The sequence below is a fragment of the Symphalangus syndactylus genome, chromosome 1, assembly GCF_028878055.3.
Source record: "Symphalangus syndactylus isolate Jambi chromosome 1, NHGRI_mSymSyn1-v2.1_pri, whole genome shotgun sequence".
NCBI classification, from domain to species: domain Eukaryota; kingdom Metazoa; phylum Chordata; class Mammalia; order Primates; family Hylobatidae; genus Symphalangus; species Symphalangus syndactylus.
In genome coordinates, this window is record NC_072423.2 from 152,440,298 (window position 1) to 152,456,540 (window position 16,243).

The window sequence follows — 16,243 nt, forward strand, 5'->3', positions numbered from 1 at the left end:
GGATTGAAATTCGAGTGAGACATTCCCAGCGAAAGCCTTGCAGCTCTAAGTGTGGTCCCTGAGACGGCAGCATTGGCATCTCCTGGGAGCCAGTTAGGAAATCATTTCAGGACCTCACTCCAGATGTACTGAATCAGAATCTGCATTTGAAAGAGATTCCAAAGTGATACAGCCTACACGTTAAAGCCTGGCTTCAGAAAGAGAGAAACAAGTCATGCCAGTACCAAATGGCAAGGGAAGTGGATCTCTATCATCCCTTCCACTCTAACAGGCAGCATGTGCTATTGTTAGTCCCATCATAGCTATTATCAGTGCTTGCTGAACTGAATGAATGTTCCTACCTCTGAACGGCAGGTTTTAAAGATGAGATTCAGTTCAGTTAAAGGCACCCTTCAATCAACCACTTGGAGTTGAAGCCAGCCCTGCTGGAGACCCAGTCCCCTTCATGGAACACATAGCTGCCTTCCTGTGATTCTAAGCACCGCTGCTACAAAGGAAAAGATTTCCAGTCTCACCTCAAGTGGAAACTGGTGCTTCTCGTTTTCTCAAGAATAGACTTGGCTTTGCACAGAAACGGCATGAACCTGAAAACAAAGCAATCAAGGACTTAAGTGGGGCCTGTTGGCTTTTTTTAGTAACCTTATGCTAAGAAGTACAATGATTTGAGTGCTAGATTTCAGACACAAGTGCCGAGGCAGCCAGGAAATTGTTAGTAATGAATGTTTAAACTCCCAAAGGTTGTACTGAAGACAAAAGAGCTTTTGTGGATATACTGAAACTATTGTTTTAAAATTTTATTTATAAATAAAAGATATATACATATGTGCTTTAATGTGATTAACAGCTTCCATTTTGTACAAAATGTTAAACCTACAGTCCTCTGCGTGCTGGATGAGGTGTCCAAAGGGTGGAATAATACAGCATTTGGACCCTCATTCTCCTCCTGGCTTCTGGAGGAGAAACGCTTGCGTGCCCTCGACTTTCACAGCAAAAATAAGTGAGAAAAAAGATAAATCCCATTTATGCAATGATATGTAGCTATGAGTTAATCACGTTACTTCATTCCATGAAATCCATTAAGCTGCTGGCATTTGCATGGCTCTAAGTTTACTTTAAGAGGCTCATTCAAACATGGTCAGGAATATATTGGCCTCTTGAGAGTTTGCATGGCAAGGAGTTACACGGCAGGAAAAAGAAAAAAAACCCAATAATTATATTGATGCAAGATTCATCAGTGTTTTAGAATATTGTCGTTTCAACATGTGAAATTGTTTGAGCACTGTTGATTTCAACACTGTCCCTGGTCCACGTGAGGCAAATGCCACCCTTTCCATATATTCTTCAGCAAAAAAATATGAAAAGCCTGTCACTCCCTAAGAGGACCCTGATCCCTCTGGAGAGGAAAACTAAACTCTTTAAGAAGAAAACCAAACCCAACCTGAACTAATCATCCAAGGAGTCCTGTTTGGTCCCACGAAAGGAAGATTTCCATCCACACCAGTGAGGGGCAAGTGTCCGGGTTCCAACTCGAAGCCAGGCGGGCCTCTGCGGGGGTGAGTCCTTTGCCACCTGGCGCCCCCCAGGCTCTACAGGCGTCTAGAGGTCGGAGTCGCAGGGCAGCGAGCTGTCGCAGGGGTGGGTGCTGCACGAGGGAGCGGACAGCGAGGTGTCGCAGGGGTGGGTGCTGCACGAGGGAGCGTCCTGGGACTCGGCCGCCTCCCACCCCTCCCCGTCGAGGACGTCCACCGAGTTGGTGTAGGCCTTGGGCCTCGGCCGCGGCATGGGGAAGCCGACCTTGGGCTTGCGGTGCTGGGCAGGCGGCGGTCGGTGCTGGCCGTCGCTGTAGTACTTGATGGCGGGCGCCAGCTCGGGCCACTCCACTCGGATGGTGCTGACGCTGCTGCGGCGAGGCCCGGCGGAGGGCGTCTTGCGGCGGCGGCGACAACGCTCTTCACACCAGGGCGCGAAGCTGAGCGCCAGCGAGAAGCCGCCCAGCAGCAGCAGGCAGCTGCCCAGGTAGCCCAGGACCAGGCTGTAGCTGACCTGCACCGTGACCGGGCTGGCCGGAGCGGGCAGGACGTTGCGGTCCCCCAAGAAGTGGTTGTACCAGGACACCGGGATGAGGCTGAGGAGGCCAGCGACGAAGAGCACGACGCCCGAGAGCCCTGCCAGCACGAAGTTGGGCTGGTCCTGCCAGCAGCGCACGCCCAGCGACGCCAGCAGCAGCCCCAGGACCGTGGCGGCCAGCGAGGTGACCATGAGTGCCCGCGCCACCAGCACGGGCTGGGCTTCGAAGTAGCCCCACTCGTCCGTCTGGCCGCACTCGCGCTCGCTGCTGCTTTGCTCGCGACACATGTCCCACAGGCCCTGATACAACTTCACGTCCACTGGCTGGTTCAGGAAGCCCTTCACCAGCCGCCAGCCGGGCGCCAGGGTGCTGGTCAGGTTGAGCAGCAGCCCACAGGGCGCGAACACCATGCCCAGCGTCATGACCACCGGCGTCCGCATCCCGGCCCGCCGCGCCGACGGCGCCCCTGCAGCCTGCCTGCCTTCTCCGCTGTCGCCTTCTCCGCCGTCGTCTTCTCCCTGCCGTGCCCCGGGCTCCGGGGACGCGAAGTCAGCGCGGGCGCCTGGGGCTCCGGGTCGGGCTCCTGCGTCCTGATGGCTCCAGGGACGCTCTTTGTCTCCTGCGCGGGGACCCTCCCCACTTAGGCTAGTTCCCTCCTCGCGTCCCAGCCGCTCCGCCCTCCTACTGGCCCTAATCGAAACCAGCCCGCGGGCGGGTCTGACCGAAACCGCGGGTCCGGGCGCGGGCGCCCAGGGGCGGCCGCCGTGGCCAAACCCGGCCCAGGAGGGAGGGACCCGAGGTGCGCGCAGGAAGCGGCGGGGCCACCTCGCCCGCGGCAGGCGCGATGGGGATCCGAGCGGCGGCGGGGACACCGCACCTTGCAGCCGGGCTGCTGGGCCACGCCTGACCTGGACTGCTCTGGGCCGGAGCAAAGGTCGCCCCGCCCCTGGCTCCTCGCGCCGCCCCGCGGGGCCAGGCGGGCGGTGGGCGGGGAGGGAAAGAGGCGGCGCTGGCGGGACCCGGTGACTGCGCAGCTTCCCTGCTGCTCTGCGGATCTCGGTTCCTAGAATTTTTTTCCGGTCCCTGCCCGTCGACCCTTCTCTTATAGCTAGCTTCGCCCTCTACTCCCGGAGGGTTCCCGATGGCCCCCAGGTTTGCTCTGCAACTTGCAGCCACTCGCAGAGAAGTGGGCGGTGCCGAGCGCTCCCGGGGGTTTGGAGGTGCGCTGGGTGAGTGTGCAGAAGCTCACCCAGTCCAGGAGCGTGTCCCAGAACGTTGCACCTGATTATTTCCTTAATAAAGTCTCCACACTCTGGATTAAATTCGTCTCTAAGGAGTCCGTGCCAGTGTATTTCTGGGCAGAAGGGTTACACGAGGGTTTTACTTTCCTTTTTCAGCCTTGTGAGACTTTCAAGGGGACTAGAAAGAGGGACGAGTGTTCCTGGATGTCCTGCTTGGCGTTTTCTGCAGGTTTATTTAATTTTACAGTGTCCTGTGGTCTTTCCTCCTCTGTAGGTTATTTTACAACTCTATAAATTATAGAAAGCCTGTAGTATTGCAGATGACTTTTGTCAACATCAAGGCTAATGAGTTTGTCCCAGTGGAATGATTATTGTCCAGTGGATACTGACCAGTATGGCATTGATTTGTAAATCCATTTTAGCATTCCTGTTTGCCTGTATATGTGTGTCCTTTTGTTCTTTGCTTTTTTTTTCCTTTTTCTTTTATTTATTTATTTATTTATTTATTTATTTTAAACGGGTGGGGAGTTTCACTGTGTTGCCCAGGCTGGTTGCAAACTCCTGGGCTCAGGTGAGCCTCCCGCCTCAGCCTCTGGAGTAGATAGGACTGCAGGCAAGTGGCTAGCTTCTTTGGTTTTAACATCATACTGGTTTCCTTATTCAATAATGAGTTATATAACATCTTTCACACATATTCATTTTATATTTGTGTGAAAGTCATGATGTTCACATTTTTCCTAAAAATTATCCTTTAATAACACTTTTTTGTATTTGCTATTATTTTTACAGTGAAAATGTATTACCTTTATAATTGTTTAAAATTAAAACTATTTCTAAAATTCAAGTTAATTTAGCATTGGTTTTAAACAATTTTGAATATTCCAGAATGGACAACACTAGGAATGACAGTGACTGCTTTTTTAAAAAGAATATTTTTAAATTAAGAAAAAAAAACCTGTGGTAACATACATGTAACATACAGTTGACTGCTGTAAGCATCTTTAAGTGTACAGCTCATTGGTATTACGTATTCACGTTGTTGTGATACCCTCACCACCATCCACCCCTGGGATGTTTTCCTCTTCCCATACTGACACTGTACCCCCTAAACACTAACTCCCCTTTCCTCCCTCCCCCGCAGGCCCTGGTGATCACCATTCTACTTTTTTCTCTCTATAAATTTAACTACTTTAGGTACCTCATATAACTGGAATCGGACAGTATTTATCCTTTTGTGACTGGCTTATTTCACTGAGCATAATGTCCTCCAGGTTCATCCATATTGTAGCATGTGTCAGAATGTCCTTCCCTTTGAAGGTTGAATGATATTCCATTGTACATAAATACCACATTTTGTTTATCCAGTCATCCATCCAAGGACACTTAGATTGCTTTTATCTTTTGGCTATTGTGAATAATACTGTTGCATGATTCATGAAATAGTGATATATGCATCACTTTTAATTTTTTTAATTAAAAAAATTTTTTTTTGAGATGGAGTCTTGCTCTGCTGCCCAGCCTAGAGTGGCGATGGTGAAATCTCGGCCCACTGCAACCTCCGGTTCCCAGGTTCAAGCAAGCAGTTCTCCTGCCTCAGCCTCCCTAGTAGCTGGGATTATAGGCACCCACCACCACACCCAGATAATTTTTGTATTTTTAGTAGAGACGGGAGTTTACCTTGTTGCCCAGGCTGGTCTTGAACTCCTGACGTCAAGTCATCTGCCAACCTTGGCTTCCCAAAGTGCTGGGATTACAGGTGTGAGCCACCGTGCCTGGCCTATGCATCATTTAAAATTTGTCTTGTTTCATTGACTGTGTGGTGATTGACTATCTAAAGCAGGAATCAATTTGCCATCCCTCATAAATATCAAAGGTATCATGTGCGACACTGCCACTTCATAAATGCATCATGTGATTTGAATCCTCTTCCAAAATAGTTTCGTTTTTGCTTAGATCTCTGTGGAATGACTGAAGCCCAGGTGTTATTTACCTGTGTGAAGGAAGGGAGTCCTGGGTGTTCTACCTCCTAAATCTGTCTTTCATCTTTCCATGTCTCTTTCTTCTCTACTGCCTCTTCCCAGTACAGGCCATTCTCCCATCTTTCTCCTTAAGCTGCTAACTGGTCTCCTGCACCGGGCTTTGTGGCTCCCTTTTTATTAGCCACACCACCCTTACAGCTGGCCTGCATTAACCATTTACAAGACCATTCCCGTCCCACCCAGCCCTGCATTCCAGCCCCGTCTCTCCCTCCCTTCCCCCTCATCTCCTCACATTATAACCCAAAGAAACTGTATTTCCCCCCACATTTTCCCCAAGCATTGTGTGCCCTTTTGCTTCTAGACCTTTGCAAATGCCCTTCTCTTTTCCTAGTGCCCTGCCTATCACTTCCCCACTCCAGTGCATCCTTAGATCTTTGCGGAAGTGCTGTTTTCTCTGGGACGGTTTCCTCATCCCCTAGATTAAGTTAATTTTTCCTTTCATGTACTTCCATGACCCCCCCTTCTTTCACAGCACTTACCACGGTCCCTTAGTCCTTGGATCATCTTGTTTTCTAGCTGGTCTGGGAGTTCTCTGAGGGCAGGGACCACATAGATCTTGTTCTGTCCTGTCCTCCAAACACATCTTGGTGCCTAGGCCACTGCAGCCACTCAACAAATCAATTTTATGTCTGTCTGCCCTGTGTTCTTCCACATAGTACCTACAGAATTTTCCAACAAATGACCATCTGGCCAAAACAGATTGTGACATACATCTCAGTAAGCAGGTTGATTTGTTTGAATGTTTCTTTTTCCTTAGCATAGAAAACAATCTATCCCATACGGGTATGGGATCGCTTCAGATATTTATGACAAATAAGCGTAGGCCTGTGGGGGTCACTTTCTGCGGAAATAGAGAAAAAAGTGACCGTGTTAAGCATAGCATCTGGGGATAGAGCTGATCTCTCTTCCCTGGCCTTCTGAGTTTATCTGAAGTCTGAGGGAGAAATAAAGCATGAGTCACTGTGTGGCAGTGACTGAATGAATGATTGCTGAGATTAGGACCTGGCTGTGTAAGCGGATACCCAGGTTCTACCACAGATTTCTTTTTTGAAGAAGGGCCCGGTGGTAATGCAAGAATCTGTTGACTATGCTGCAGGTTTTGAAATGAATAGTGAGCCCCCAGCAATGAATCCTGAAGGGACTGATGCTGAGTCCCCTGTTTGCCTGCACGCTAGGCCCCTGCTACCACCTCGCACAAAGGTGCAACCTTCTGCAACAGCTTCATCTTGGAGAGTCACATTAGCAAATTTGGCCAGGACAGAGGGTCCACTAGATCATCAGTCCCCAAACTCTTTGGCACCAGGGACAGTTTTCATGGAAGGTAATTTTTCCATGGGGTTGTGGGGGTAAAGATGGTTTCGGGATGAAACTGTTCCACCTCGGATGATCAGGCAACCTAGATCCCTCGCATGTGCGGGTTACAATGGGGTTCACACTCCCCTGAGAATCTAATGCCACCACTGATCTGACAGGAGGTGGAGCTCAGGCAGTAATGCTCACTGGCCGGCGGCTCACCTCCTACTGTGCGGCGCAGTTCTTAACAGGCCATGGACTGGTACTGGTTGGTGGCCCAGGGGTTGGGGACCCCTGCACTAGATCACTTTGCCATGATAAGATATCCTCAGATTCCCTCTGCCAGGTCTTTATTTTACTTTCTCCAAAGGCTATTTTCTCTTTTTCTTCCTGGAACTCTGAACACCCTTTCCTGTGTTTGCTAAGCGATAAGACAGTTTTGTTTACAATGTTGTACTATGAGAATTGTGAATAGGAGTGAGAAATGAACTCCACTGATGACCATCCTATGGTAAATCGACTTCAGTGGGTTATAGAATAAAAATTAAACTGTGAAGAAACTTAAACTGCCGGGCGGGGTGGCTCACGCTTGTAATCCCAGCACTTTGGGAGGCCGAGGCGGGCGGATCACGAGGTCAGGAGATCGAGACCATGGTGAAACCCCGTCTCTACTAAAAATACAAAAAAAAAAAAAAAATTAGCCGGGCATGGTGGCGGGCGCCTGTAGTCCCAGCTACTCAGAGAGGCTGAGGCAGGAGAATGGCGTGAACCCGGGAGGCGGAGCTTGCATGAGCCGAGATTGCGCCACTGCACTCCAGCCTGGGCGACAGAGCGAGACTCCATCTCAAAAAAAAAAGAAAAAAACTATGATCTTTATTTTTAAATAGGATTAAAACAGCCTGAGTTGAACAAAGCCCCTTTAATATTGTGTTAGTTTTTCTTGTTGGCGAGTAGTCCAACAGCTGTTTTACCAACTGTGAGTGCCTAATATTGTAGAAAATAAATCAATAACTTTTCACATCCAGTATAAAATAGCACTCTTCTTAGCTCCGTATCACTTCCCTCTAATTTGTTCTCTTTATAGAATTTATCACTGCCAGGCGTTTTCTAATATTTGTGTACTGACTTATCTATATTGTTTCCTACCCTGCATTGTAAGTTTCAAAGACCAGAGATGTTGCTTGTGGCTATATCTCAGCTGCTGGAATAGTGCCTAGGTCTTAGTGGTACTCAATACATATCTATTAAATAAATGAAAGAATTTTTGTAAAGTTCCTACATAGTAACGCAATAGAAGAATATAGCACACATCACTTTTTAAAAAATTATAGTAACATACACATAAAATTTACCATCTTAACCATGTTACATGTACAGGTCACCTAGGTACAGGTCAGTAGTGTTAGGTTCATTCACCTTGTTGTGCAACCAACCTGCAGAACTCTTTCCATTTTCCACAGCTGGAATTCTATACGCATTCATCAGTTCTCCATCCTTGCTATCCCCCAAGCCCCTAGCAATCACCTCTCTATTTTCTGTCACTCTGAATTTGACTACTCTAGACAGCTCATATAAATTGATTCATACAATATTTGTTATCTTGTGACTGGCTTATTTCACTTAGCATAGTGTGCTCGAGATTCATCTATGTTGTAGCATATGTCAGAATTTCCTTCCTTCTTATTATGGCAATAAATAATATCCTATTGTCGATAAATTCCAGATTTTGTTTATCCAGTCATCCATCAGTGAACCCTTGGGTCGCTTTTACCTTTTTTGGTTATTGTGAATGCTGCTGTGATGTATACATTTTTTTTTTTTTTGAGATGGAATCTTACTCTGTTGTCCAGGCTGAAGTGCAGTGGAGCAATCTGGGCTCGCTACAACTTCCGCCTCTCGGGTTCAAGTGATTCTCCTGCCTCAGCCTCCCGGTAGCTAGGATTACAGGTGCACACCACCATGCCTGGCTAATTTTTGTATTTTTAGCAGAGACAGGGTTTTGCCATGTTGGCCAGGCTGGGCTGAAACTCCTGACCTCAAGTGATCTGCCCGCCTTGGCCTCCCAAAGTGCTGGGATTACAGGCGTGAGAGTATACAACATTTTGAATTTGTCTTATTTCATTTCCTGTGTGGCGACTTTAGATGGCCACTAAAACAGGAATCAACTTACCACCCTCTCACAAAAATCAGAAGGCATCCTGTGATACTATGCCACTGTTTCAAAAAATATGCTTCTGTTTTATCTTCTGGTGGCTTCAAATCCTTCTTGGCGTAGATTCACAGTGGCCTCCCTTGAGAAGAGGGAAATGCTGGGTGGGCGTTGGGGTGGGGCTGTTCTAGGAATCAGCAGCTGCCTCTGTCTTGCCGTGCTTGCTTCTCTTCAACCCTGGCCCTTCCTGTCTACTGCAGGGCAAACATATTTACCGTACCGTGGACTAAATTCATTGAGGTCTTTGAGATAATTTTCAGTTTGTGTTGTTATTTATTTATTTTTAGTCACAAGGGGTTTGTTTTGTTTTTAGCAAAATTTATCTTTTGAGAAAACCACATGGCCAATGGGCAAAGTCCTAATTGTAAAAACTGAGTACTGCCGTGATGGTAACGCTTTCCACATTAATGTACAGGCCCAATCCAATCCCAATAAAGTGTCAGACAGGAACTGGACAGGTGATTTCAAAGTTCATTCAAAAATAAATAAATAAATGAATGAAACACATCAAGAAACTTTTAAACAGCAGTTGTGAAAGGGTCTGCACACTGCAGCTGTTAAATGTAGTTTAAAGCTATAATAACTTAAATTCTATGTTAGCACTAGAATATGAAGGTAGATAATAAAAGTATCATCAGTTGAAGCCAAAAAGTAGACCTTAGTTATATATTTATAATACGAGAAAAGTGAGATTTCAAATCATAGAGAAAGGCATGAAAACTCAATAGTATTGTGGCAATTGGTTAGCTTTGGAAGAAGAAAAAAACCTAAGTTCATCCATATACAATCACAAAATATGTAAAAACAAAGTCTAGGTGGATTACCTAGTTACATGTAAAAAGTAATACTGGCCGGGTGCGATGGCTTATGCCTGTAATTCAGCGTTCTGGGAGGCCGAGGCAGGTGGATCACTTGAGGTCAGGAGTTCGAGACCAGCCTGGCCAACATGGTGAAACCCCGTCTCTACTAAAAATACAAAAATTAGCCGGGCTTGTGGCGGGTGCCTATAATCCCAGCTACTCAGGAGGATGAGGCAGGAGAATTGCTTGAACATGGGGGTTGGAGGTTGCAGTGAGCCGAGATCGTGCCACTTCACTCCAGCCTGGGCAAAAGAGGGAAACTCCGTCTCTAAAAACAAAAACAAAAACGAAACAAAACAAACCACGAACAAAACACAACAAAACAAAAACTAATAGTAAAAGAATTAGAAGGAAGTGGAGGTGGAGATAAAGCTGCAGGAGTGAAAAGGTTTTCTAAGCAAAACATCCAAGATGGCAATGATAGAGAAAAAGGTTGACAGATTTAGCTACATGACAGTTTAAAATATTTTGATTTCAACATGCCTCACACAAAATTAAGACAAATCTTTATTAGTTTACGTTGTGGAAAAGAAGTTGATGTTTCATCTATCTGGCAAATCAATAGGAAATCTTAGTATTGCAGTGAAAATTGGTCGATGAATATGCACAGAGAAAAAGAAAATAGACTTTAATCAAGTTCCAAGGTGATCAATTAAATGACCCTTTTATTCACAAAAATGCCAAATAGAACAAAGAGAAACCATTTTTTTCTTCTTAAATTGGAATCATGTAGGGGGAAAAATACTACCCAAATTTGGCCAGAGTTGCGGAAAAAAATCACTACTAGAGGTAAAGTAGATAAACATTTATTTCAGGCATGATGTTGCAATTTGTTTTTAAAAATCTTAAATATGAACCTTCACTTTGGCTTCTGAATTAACTTTCTAGGCGTTGGCTTCAAGGAAATAAACAGAGTACGTAGAAAGACTTAGTGTAAAGATATCCACTAGAGTACCTTTGTTGTTGTTGAGACAGAGTCTCGCTCTGTTGCCAGGCTGCAGTACAGTGGTGTGATCTCGGCTCACTGCAACCTCCACCTCCAGGGTTCGAGTGATTCTCCTGCCTCAGCCTCCCCAGTAGCTGGGACTACAGGTGTGCCCCACCACACCCAGCTAATTTTTTGTATTTTTAGTAGAGACAGGGTTTCACAATGTTGACCGGGATGGTCTCAATCTCTTGACCTCGTGACCCACCCACCTCAGCCTCCCAAAGTGCTGGGATTACAGGTGTGAGCCACCGCTCCCAGCCTAGAGTACCCTTTATAATAAGCTGATTATAAAGTAGTGGGGCAGTATGAAACCAATTAAATGTTAACAAGAATATCTGTGTATACAAAAATACTAGAAGGAAAAATGGAATGTACAATTGATTTTTATTTTGACAGTTTACACATTTTATTTCTCTATAATTTTAAACATATGAAAAAGATTATTTAAAAAAATCATGATCAGTTAAGTGTCTCCGTTTTTCTAATTTTGAAGTAAAATCTCGCATTCCTATGGCACGCATTTTTTCTCCCATAATTGTGAATGTGCCATAACTAGCTCTAGTCTTTTATGGCCATAACTAGCTCTAGTCTTATGTGAACAGAGCTAAATCCTATTTTGATATAATGACAGGCCATTCACAGAAATACATGCAGAATAAATGATGTGCACATATTCCAGGAAAAAATGGAGTGGTATATTTCCACATTTGTAAGTATTTTTTATGTTTAAACATGATATAGAAACAGTCTTTACATGGAAACAAATAGCAATGACGAAATTCAACATACAAATCAGTCATAACAAAATTCACACATGGCATTGACTTTGAACTTGAAGAATACATTCAGCAAATATGCTGTATATTGGTAAAGAGAAAAACCAGACAGCCTGATTTTTCATCTTTATATTATTTCTTCTTTCCAAAGGTCATTTTAAATATTATCATACTAATACTGGTGAGCATAGCATCCTTAGAAGTATTAACAAACAGATTTTCTTATTTTTTTCCTGGAACTCTGAATACCCTTCTTTTTTTTTATTTTTATTTATTTTTTTGAGACAGAGTCTCTCTCTGTCGCCCGGCTGAATACTCTTCTTTTCTGTGGTCACTAAGCAAATAAGGCAACTCTATGAATGGCCTAATTTTATGTTTACAATATTATGCTATTGGAATTCTGAACTTCTGTCCAAAATATGTTGAACCTAGTAACACAGGGAAACATCGTATATTTCTAGTTCATAAACTTCAATTACAATGTTTAGGCTGGGCACGGTGGCTCACGCCTATAATCCCAGCACTTTGGGGTGCTGAGGCAGGTGGATCACCTGAGGTCAGGAGTTCGAGACTAGCCTGGCCAACACGGCAAAACCCTGTCTCTACTAAAAATACAAAAAAATTAGCCGGGCATGGTTGGTGCATCCCTGTAGTCCCAGCTACATGGGAGGCTGAGGCGCGAGAATCATTTGAACCTGCGAGGCAGAGGTTGCAGTGAGCCGAGATTGCACCGCTGCACTCCAGCCTGGGTGACAAGAGCGAAACTCTGTCTCCAAAATAATAATAGTAGTAATAATGATACTAAATAAATAAAAGAAAGTTTAAATTATATAAAAGGGAAAACTTTAGCCGAAAGATGTCAAATAAAACTGTGGTGGTTTGTAAGAGAAGTACTGCCCCATCCCACAGGACTTACTATGTTGGAGAAAGTAAAAACTAATTAATTTAACAAGCCATTTTGACTGATGAATCCCCTGGACTTGGGAAAGAAAAAGGAGTATAAAAGCAAGTGTCTCCTTCCATATTTTCAGGGCATAATAGTCTCCCCTTCCCTGAACGGTAATACATTGTCATACTCTGACTAGCAGGATGGACATGTGATTTTTCACCAGTCATTGCTAAGAGTGTAATGCACTATAAACCTGAACTGGAAAGTTCTTTATCCTGTCTCACTGCTGCTCTCAGTTATGTTTTACCCAGACAGAAATGGGATAAATTCCACTGAAACAGCTACAATATGAGAAATAGAGGAGTTACTCATTATTAACATTGATTAATACATACTGATTTCAAAAGTACATCATGTAGACACATGAAGAAATGCATATTGCTTGCTTTATGGTTGATGTAAGAGTTGTTTAAAGTCTAGTAGATATAAAATGAACCTCATAAAATGAGACTTTCTATGCATATGCTTTTGAGAAAGACCATTTTGTCCTCAGCTCAGCCTTCTCTGCCACCTCTACCTTGTAGATACCATTCAAAACGGAACCTGTTAAACTTGCCAAACTTGTCATTTGTTTGCAAAGCTTGATGCCATGGGTTAGGCATTTTATCAGGTTTTCAGTTCATTTGGATCAATAACAACATATGATGTTAACAATTGCACAGGTATACTTTCATTCCTGACCCTGTTACGTGTCAGAGAGACCTGGGAAAAACGCCCAACGATAGGGAACTGGGCACACCTACTATAGTATGTGCAAATAAGCCAATGTTGAGGCTGGAAGGACGTTAGAGAGCATGTAGTCTAACGTCTTACTTTCCTAATGTAAGTACCCTGGTGCAGACAGAAGTGACTTTTGAACTGATGATGTGAAGGTAATTAGCACCAACTCTGGGAGCCTTTTTTCTTCAACAGTAAAATGAAAGCCAGGTGTGGTAGCTCACACCTGTAATTCCAGCACTTTGGGAAGCCAAGATGGGAGGATCCCTTCAGCCTAAGAGTTCGAGAGCAGCCTGGGCAGCAAAGTGAGAAGCTGTCTGTATCAAAAATTAAAAAAAATAGCTGGGTCTGATGTTGGGCGCCTGTAGTCTCAGTTACTTGTGAGGCTGAGAAAGGAGGATTGCTTGAGCCCAGAAGGCCAAGGCTGCAGGGAGCTGAGGTGGCGCCACTGTGTGCCAGCCTGGGTAGCAGAGCAAGACTGTGTCTCAAAAAACAAAGTAAAATGAAGTGGTTAGTTTCTACTCAGTAGGATTTCCATAAGGATGGGTAAGAAAACCTTTATAAAATACATAACATATAAAAATCTTTTTTTTTTTTTTTTGAGATGGAGTCTTGCTCTGTCACCCAGGCTGGAGTGCAGTGGCATGATCTCGGATCACTGCAACCTCAGCCTCCCAAGTTCAAGCGATTCTCCTGCCTCAGCCTCCGGAGTAGCTGGGACTATAGTCACGTGCCACCACGCCCAGTTAATTTTTTGTATTTTACTAGAGACGGGGTTTCACCTTGTTTGCCAGGATGGTCTCGATCTCCTGACCTTGTGATCTGCTCGCCTTGGCCTCCCAAAATGTTGGGATTACAAGCATGAGCCACCACACCCGGCCAAAAATCACATTTTTTATTAATACTAACAGAGCTGGATTAATGTATATTTGAGTAATATTGAGTTTCAAACTCCTTATACTCATCATCTAGTGTTTCTGAAATTTATAATAAAAATGGGAATCTTCAAGAGTATAGCAGAGAGCAGTACATTTGTATTGATGACATTGTTAGTGATGTGAGAAGGCAATATTTAGGTATATCTAGTTTTCTGTACCTATGGAATATAAGCTAAAGAGTCAACATACAATGCAACATTTTTATTTGAGGCACAGTCTCGCTCTATCGCCTAGGTTGGAATGAAGTGGCACCATCTCAGCTCACTGCAATCTTTTCCCAAGTTCTAGTGATTCTCGTGCCTAAGCCTCCTGAGCAGCTGGGATGACAGGCGTGTGCCACCACACCTGGCTAATTATTGTATTTTTAGTAGAGATGGGGTTTCACCATGTTGGCCAGGCTGGTCTTGAACTCTTGGCCTCAAGTGATCTGCCCACCTCTGCCTCCCAAAGTGCTGGGATTACAGGCATAAGCCACTGCACCAAGCCAAAAATATTTTTCTCAGTCATTGAAATTGTAACTGAATATTTCTGAAAGTAGAATTTTTTAATTTTAATTTTACTTACGTATTTTAGAGATGGGATCTTGCTATGTTGCCCTGGCTAGGCTCAAACTCCTGGGCTCAAGGGATTTTTCCACCTCCACTTCCTGAGTAGCTAGGACTGCAGGTGCATGCTACTGCACCCCGCAGAATATTTACATGTAATTGGACGATATGAAGTGAAGTTTCAAACTGGAATGATAAAACGAAGCTGTGAAAAAGATACAAATTACAGTGGATAGAATGGGGAAGATAGAAAATCAAAAGAAAGCAAACACATTAGGAATTGGCAGCCTTCTTTAAGAAACGTACAGTGGCCAGTCAACGCCCTGTTCTGTTATCAGCCCCCAGTCACATGTTATTTGTGTTTTGATTTAAATAGGTTTTAAATCTCTTAGATGATTGATTCTATTAGAGAGCAGTTCATGAACAGTAAATTCTAGTGATGATGTTGCTTGCTTGCCGACTCTGCTCTAAATACCAGATTAATTGGAAGATACGTGCTCCCTCTCTTGCCTGGGGAATACCTGCTGATCCCATTAGGAGGAGGTGGGCTGGATTTAGAGGATGCGTCAGCTGAAAGATACGTGGGAGAGGTAATGACCTGTTAGTCATGTTACCTGTGAAAAGTTACTTATTGTGCAGGCAATAAAAGTTACCTCGTGGAGGCAAGAGTGCCTATCTGTCACTGGTTGGCAAAGAAGGAAGTTGCTTGAGAGAAACCCGTAAAGTATGTGAATTTTGAACTGCATGATAAGGAAGATAGAAAGTAAGGGAGAGGACATTGGTAAGAAATGACATACCAGTGACAGGTTTGGCTAGTTTAAAATAAAATTGCAAGAGACTCTAGAGAAGTTGGCAATCAATTTCACTAATTAGATTGAGGATGGCCAGTGCTCACCATACACATAGCATGATTTCCATCTTAAAGACATAGAGCATTGAGTCAGTTGGCCTGTTCTGTATAAAAATTATATCCAAATTTTGTGACATAGCAACAATGGTTTGTTATTTCTTTCGATTCTCTGGCTGGGCTGGGTAACACTTCTCCTGGTCTTGCCTGGGGTTAGTCATGGGTCTGATGTCAGCTGGGATCTAGGGTTGGCTGGAATAGATGTGTCAGACAGCATGGCCTCTCTTTCTTTGTGGTCTCTCATCCTCTAAAAGGCTGGCCTGGCTGCTTCGCTTGGCAGTTCGGGGTTCCAGCAACAAGAGAGGGCAACCCTAATACACAAACAGTTTTTAACCCTCTGCTTGCATTTGCTAAGTCATGTGGTCAAACCCAGAGGAGAGGGGATTATCTAGGGCATGTATAGAGAGAGGTGAGAACAAAGCCAGGTCACAACTCTGACTATGGATCACAAGTAAGTTCAACTATCTCCATTTTATTTTGTTTTTTTTTTGAGACAGTCTTGCTCGGTTGCCCAGACTGGGCACAGTGGCACAGCTCACTGCAGTCTCTGCGTCTGGGCTTTAAGCAATTCTTGTGCCTCAGCCTCCCGTGTAGCTGGGACTACAGGCATATGCCACCACGCCACCATGCTCAGCTAATTTTTTTGCATTTTTAGTAGAGAAGGGGTTTCACCATGTTGGCCAGGCTGGTCTTGAACTGCTGGCCTCAAGCAA

The 16,243-nt window shown here is 44.6% G+C and overlaps 1 protein-coding gene across 1 annotated transcript; it reads right to left on the reverse strand.

Moving 5' to 3' along the window:
• Window positions 1-428: 428 nt before the first annotated feature.
• Window positions 429-2,829, reverse strand: CLDN23 (claudin 23). The gene is made up of 2 exons (XM_055288881.2): window positions 1,439-2,829; window positions 429-584 (listed from the first exon to the last, which is right to left on the reverse strand). Exon 1 carries the CDS (start codon window positions 2,506-2,508, stop codon window positions 1,597-1,599), a length of 912 nt encoding a protein of 303 aa, XP_055144856.2. The 5' UTR covers window positions 2,509-2,829; the 3' UTR covers window positions 429-584; window positions 1,439-1,596.
• Between the last annotated feature and the right edge of the window lie 13,414 nt (window positions 2,830-16,243).

Bases quoted from the DNA above. Each gene is read 5' to 3' on its own strand.
- CLDN23 (XM_055288881.2), bottom strand. From the start codon at position 2,508: ATGCGGACGCCGGTGGTCATGACGCTGGGCATGGTGTTCGCGCCCTGT.